Raw genomic sequence first — 7060 nt, forward strand, 5'->3', positions numbered from 1 at the left:
CATGGCCATTAAGAGACTAAAACTGTCTTGGTCACTTACCCTGGTGCCATTCAAATAACTGGAGAGGGTGTATAGATACCTATTACTAACCAGATGTAATTTGTTTCCTGTAGAAAACAAGTAAGAAAGGTTTTCAAGTGGCTTGTTATATCAACTTGCATGTCATTGGTAGAAACTCTTGATGATTATTTATGATGTAAAGAATCAGTCTTTGTTAACTAAACACAGGCCTATTTCTGTCATGAGTTACTTCAATCAAGCCTTATTAATGGTTCCCAAGCTCTCTTTGCTGCCATTCATTTGAATGAAGATCAACTACGACTTGGATGTGTTCAGGTGGTATGTGCCTTGTACATCAGACATGAGATTGTCTGATGCACAAGGCACATGAGATTGATAATGTTACTTGAACTTTTTAACTTGCTCTTATCAACAAGTACCAAGAATCTTTAGTATATCAGTATCTAAAGTACTGACACCTATTTTTGCTGTGATAAAATAAGAAAATAATATTAAGGATGATAATAAAAAATAAAACAGTAAAAGTATTAAAAGAGAATATCTCCTCATATATTTCAATCAATATCATCAAAACTGATCCCAAATAGGATACTCATATAAATTTACAACGGTGAGCTGCTCTGTTCCAATAACACACACACAAAAGAGCACTCACAGCATCCTAAAAGAAACAGCCTTGGGGTCAATTTCAAACGAGTATCCATCACATTTTGATATACCAATTATCAACACCAGATTGATTAAAAAATAAATTACTTTGCAACTTCTTGTAAATATAAACATAAAAGTGACAGACCACAGAAAGAAAAAATATTCAGAAAGGAAACAATTAGTTGTGGAAGAGAAAATAATTACCTAAAAATCTGCGTAGTGATATTATTGTACAGTGCTAAAACAAATAAATAAACATCTAAATATAACTTGAGACACTAAATAACATTTTTTTGTGTTTTTCACTTATTGCCATGACTGGTGATGAGCTTCTCACTAAAAGCACTCAAAATTGAGTTACAATAATAGTGACTGTAAAGCAAGAGAAGTAATACCAAGCATTTTAGCACACACAAGGAATTCCACAAAAGAATTTCTCTTGAATGTGCCAAAAAAGAATAGAAAAAAATGCTATCCTTTGGTTAACTTTGAGCTGATTTGTGCTCTGAAACTATTTGGTGTAACCTTCCATAGTGTGCATGTTCGCTGACCGAGACTTAAGGAAACTTTTTCATTACCACTTCCTTTCATCTATCAAATTTTGTGACATAATTACCAAGAATACTGATTCAATCACTTCTACTAATCAATTTAAGTACAAATGGTTACTCACAGAACTACTCTTGTAACAATCTAACAAACAATCTAACATATTGCAAGTAAAATTAAATATATTCCTTTATATAAATCTAGTCAGACCTCTATCCACTGTTAGTGTTTAAAAGACAACAGCATAAAGAGGGAGGAAAGATGGCATCTTGTATGAGTATTTTAGTAATATATTGGCAGATCTGTGACCAATCAACTGTACAAGATGTTCTAATTTGGGTCATGGGAGACACAACCATAAAGGAATGTCATGAGAGATTTTTAAAATTGCACTTATGAAAATCAATAAAATAGATTTTGCATTAGTAATCTAATACTAAAACTATACTAAAAACTAATAATTTCAACCAAAAACATCTTGTCAGTGTTATTAATAAGAAAGAAGCCTCTTAAAACTAGATCTTCTCTTCCAAACAAACTCCTAATATTAAATAAGATCTTCAATTTCTTCAATCATTACCATTTCTAAGGATCCTTCAATGACAATGCAGTAATATCTAACCCCCTAACAGCATGTCTATCATTACGGAAGATGTATATATACAGTGCAAAAATTCCACTGTCTGCAAAAAATGCTGCCAATAAAGCCATTTATCTGAACAGCATTAAAATCTAGTTAATGCCATTCAGATCCAAAGCCATAAGCAGAGTCAGAGTCAGAGTCGGCATTTATAGGCGGCACTGTAGAAGCAGTGGAGGAGGTAGAGGTGGTCTCTTCCGTAGGAGCCAAGGCAGGGTATGCAGACACAGGACGGCTGGCTACAAAGTCACGGTCTCTCTTGGTTTTTCTCTTCTTGATGGGTCCAAACTTTGGTGGCGGCATGGACTTGGATTCCTTATCCTGAAAGGATGAATTCTCTTAATATGAGAACATTTTAGAACTGTATAGAACTGTCACTAACATTTAAACCATTATCTCTCTTTTTTTATTAACTACATTCAAAACATGTTTCTGTGGGATTCACATGGGGGACAGGAATACTCATAATGGCTACAATGTTGTGAGTGGCAAACCTTTCACTATGTTTTGTTAGTAGTAACTGCACGAAAATGAACAATTATACCTTATATTATAAAAAAGATTTTTCATTTTGAATTATAAAAGATATGTGAGTAAATGATTGATCAACCCACTCATATCATGGTGAAAAGTTTTCTAATGCTGGGTGACACCTGATTTCCTGGTGGCCAGGATGACAGCTTTCTAGCCTAACCATTAGCTGGATAATAGCCCGGATGCTAGTACACCCCAGCCTTGCCACTTTACCTAATATTTTACTTGTCATCAATGGGTTAACCCCTAGACCCAGGCTTTGTGCAACCTATCCCCTCCCAGTGGTTAGGGCATGTCTTTGGATATATGGTCAACAGACACCAAGGCCTTTATATATGGCAGGTAAGGTTAAAGATACACACTGCTAAGGGTATTGTTGTATGCATAGACCTATTTACTATAAACATAATGTATATTTTAAAAATTACAATATGGAGGATTTACAGTATGAGTACAATCAGGGTTATATTTTGCAGTATATAAATGTTTCTATGTTACAAATTACTTTTTCATTTTTTTTAGTGAACTGCATAATGTTGATTAATACCATAAATTCCTATTTGAATATATTGTAATGGTCTGTAGTGTAGTGGAAATCAAAGTTTAAACATTTATAATTTCACCAAATTGAAATAACTAATATAACTCGCTAATGCTCACTCTACACACTTCGCAGAATTCCATCTGCAAACATTTTTGTAATGCATAGGACACCCTGTGCCATGAATACTTTTTTTCTTTAGCCTTTTAAAAAGAGTCTATATTATCACTGTATGTTTATCTGATTTACTTTAGAGGTTCCTGGTGTCAGTAGTGTAACTGTAAAGACAAGAAACAAGTTAGTTAAATATTAAATTTCCAGTTAAGGGCAGGGTTCCAGACCTCTTTTTCAAAAACTTGCATATTAAGTTTTCAGCCTGAAAACTTTACTATAATTCTTTTTGGAAACTGACTTTGGGGTTCTCAAGAGTATGCTATACAATAATTTTTATATAAGCAAAGGATACCAATTAATTTCTTTGATTTAGGGTAAATATATTCCTGTCACCAAATGTTCAGAGAAGTTTTCATGAAAGACTGGTAGAACTGAATTAATGGACAGTTTCATTATTTTATTTATTGAAAAAAAAAAAAAGGTATCTTGCCATCAACCAAGTGATCTATGTAAAATAATGCAGAAAAAAACTGCTTTGCCAATATATAAACCCTTTTTGGAGGCCAAAGAAAAAAAACTGCACATTAAGCTCTGCATTTTAATATTAGCATCCTTAGTTTGATATGTACCATTTTTATAATATAAAAGGCACAGTGACCAGATATCCTAGCCCATATAAAATAATATTCATGAATTTATTATATATATATTTTTACAATAGCAGGGCACATTCTACAGCCCTGACTCTTTACTTATTTGCTTCAGGTGAATATGACCTACTACATCTTGCTATCAATTATATATTGTACCTTACTTATTACTATAGTTTGTTATCACGCCCTGAGAGACTTACCAACTTATCCTTTTGACTCTCACCAACTTTTCCTTTAAAACTCTTGCATCCTCTTGATCTTATTTAATCACCTGTTTTAGTATTCCCAACATTCAGTAGCCATAACTCATTCTCATATACAAAATCTTACACATATTAATGTTCTTGTTCAAAAAAAGAAAGAAAGAATGGCGTGATCAACTACGAGCATACTGATTGCTATAAGAATGTTTTTTCATAACATGTTTTTTAAGTGTAATGTTCTCACCTAAGAGGCTCCTTGGTGCTAGAATTCCTAAATAACCTCAATTCACTACACCTCTTTATCAACCATCCTTTTCTAACCCAATCCCTCCAAAAATCAAAATTAAAATCATATCGATCAAAATAATGAAACGGATTCTCATCTACAAAGCCCCGCATCACCGGTTCTTTTGATAGCCAGCAGATCGGGGGCGTAGGGGACTCACTGCATCAGGTATGGAGTCGCTGGAGCCCCAACTACGGTGCAACTTAGACTCCACCTCACGTGACAGCAGGTTATTGAAGGCCTCCGTTGTTTTCCGCACCTTCACGTTGAGAGACCCAATGCGTAGGAAGCCAGCCGCTTCTTTTACTGAAATAGAAGAGGCAGTTAAAGCACAGGAATAGGAGTGAGGTTTTTTCAGACACTTGGAGTTGGTTAAACTGAAGAGGTTTGACGGAATTTCGTCAATCAAGTCATTGGTGTAATCACATGATATAAAATTTTGACAGATCACATATTTAGAATAACGTCACAATACTTAAGCAAAACAAATGACAGAAACACATTTATTCTTTTCCGGAACAGAAAAAAAAGTTGCAAAAGAAAACATACACAATCTAAATTGGCAATTACTACCAACATCAAGAAACAATTTACTACAAAAAACTCAGTATACAAGGCCTTCCACATAACCATCACAAGACAAAAACCATGAAAAAGAACGCTACATCGATCCTTCACCACATGCTTCACGAAACTGCACATGTCTAAATGTCATGCATCACGGTATACAAATTATATATAAAAGATGTGCACTGAAAACGTCAAAAACCTGAAAAAGGAAAAATAAAATCACACCACACATCGATAAAAAATAAGCGAAATAAAAAAGGGTGACTGGATACACGGGCGCCGGTGACCAAGTGCGTCACTCCACACACACGAGCTGGGAAGAGCTACCTGTCTGAAGACCGACGCCATCACCTCTCCCAGGCTATGGCGGCGACTGTGTGACGACGAACTCTTTCCTGAGCGATGGTAATGATTACGACGCCGATGGTGGTGATGGTGGCGATGGAGCTGTTCTGTAATCGGTGTGGCGGCGTGGCGATGGAGGAGGGTCAGGGTGGACAGGAGTGAGGGAGACCAACACCAGAATAGGTGAATTGAGTTAGTGCTGCTGATTTTTGTTAAGCAAAGTACAGTTATGGTGGAAGGCTAAGTGGGAATAATACTTGGACCAATACTCCAGCGTTAAGGGAGCAGCCGTATTAGGGATTGGTAGTGAAACAAAAGAAAATATTACATGCAGGGTTAATCAACATAGAAATGTATTAATTTGAGTATCCCACTTAAGATTACACGTTACAGAATTTTGCATCTATTGAAAATTTTCCGAGAATTTCTGTCAACTTTGGTTTCAGTAAAAAATGACTAAATAAACAAAAAAAAAAAAAAAAAAAAAAAAACTTCACGGTGGCTGAATATAATTAGTCTAATTTTCAGAGCATACCTCCGACTGGAATATTCACCAATTATGGAGTCGGCAAGGATATCGATTATCCATCGTAAGCTAGAGTGCCATCATCAGCATGGACCCACACAATAAAGCAAATTAATGACTGGCAAATCATAATGCCATATCTCGGAGAAACAAGAGTAAATATAACAAAAGGCGTAAACAATAGCTCTCCATCGATCGTTCGGTAACTTGCAAGAGGCCCGACTCGTGAATAAGCATACACATACACATGGATGGACTCAAAAATAAACGATACGTATACATACACATAAATAGCTTGACAGATGGATGAATATGCGTTTATTTCTGTGTATATACATCTCCATATGCATAAATATTCTGGGTCGAGCCTAGCAATTTTAACAAACCGACCGGATATCATGAAACTGACGCGTGACTGAACACAGAGCTCTTGTGGCTTTTGTGAAACGGAACAAAACTCGAGAGCAGGAGGTGGGAGCGCTAGTGCAACAGGTGTTGGGCACTAAGTTCGTTCAGCCAGGCAGCCGACGTGCACAATGTTTGTAACCTACCATAATACTCACATTCCTACGAAAAAAAGTTTTTCCAAAATGATCTGACAGAGATTGACTGAGGAAAAGAATAGTGTTTATGACAATGACAGCACATAGCAATCTTGTTTTCGTTTTATGTGTCACGAAATATGAACATGATGCCAATAGGGATGTGGCTAAAATGGCTCTTGATGCGAACACAACCACGTTGCGGCATGTTACACCTTATTACTTCAGAATTATCTTGTTAATAAAACACACCCACATAAATGCCTTGTGTAAAACACAGAAAAGACAGACAGACAGACAGAGAGAGAGTGAGTGAGTGAATGTGTGTGTGTGTGTGTTTTAGGTATGCGTTCGCGCGTGCTGTCAATAAAATCGTAAACTCAAACAAACGTTAACAAGTGTTTAGTTGGCGTACCAACAATATAATTCAACCACACTCACAAATAAAGGAAACACTAAGATTATGTGGTTTCTCAACCGATAGGAATTGAAACTGTCTTTTGTAACTATATATGCGCGCGTGCGTGTGTGGATGGGCGGGTATGTGTGTGTATGTGTGTATGTGTGTATGTGTGTGTGTGTGTGTGTGTGTGTGTGTGGATGGGCGTGTGTGTGGATGGGCGTGTGTGTGGATGGGCGTGTGTGTGGATGGGCGGGTGTGTGGATGGGCGGGTGTGTGGATGGGCGGGTGTGTGGATGGGCGGGTGTGTGGATGTGTGGATGGGCGGGTGTGTGGATGTGTGGATGGGCGGGTGTATGTACGTGTGGATGGGCGGGTGTATGTACGTGTGGATGGGCGGGTGTATGTACGTGTGGATGGGCGGGTGTATGTACGTGTGGATGGGCGGGTGTATGTACGTGTGGATGGGCGGGTGTATGTACGTG

The 7060-nt window shown here is 37.1% G+C and overlaps 1 protein-coding gene across 1 annotated transcript; it reads right to left on the reverse strand.

Moving 5' to 3' along the window:
• Positions 1–540: 540 nt before the first annotated feature.
• On the reverse strand, positions 541–4652 carry LOC125045787 (the record flags this gene model as incomplete). Its single annotated transcript, XM_047643262.1, has 2 exons — positions 541–2182; positions 4353–4652. Coding segments are annotated over 2 exons (525 nt in total), but the record flags the coding sequence as incomplete, so codon positions are not given.
• Between the last annotated feature and the right edge of the window lie 2408 nt (positions 4653–7060).

Source organism: Penaeus chinensis, chromosome 3, assembly GCF_019202785.1.
Source record: "Penaeus chinensis breed Huanghai No. 1 chromosome 3, ASM1920278v2, whole genome shotgun sequence".
NCBI lineage: Eukaryota > Metazoa > Arthropoda > Malacostraca > Decapoda > Penaeidae > Penaeus > Penaeus chinensis.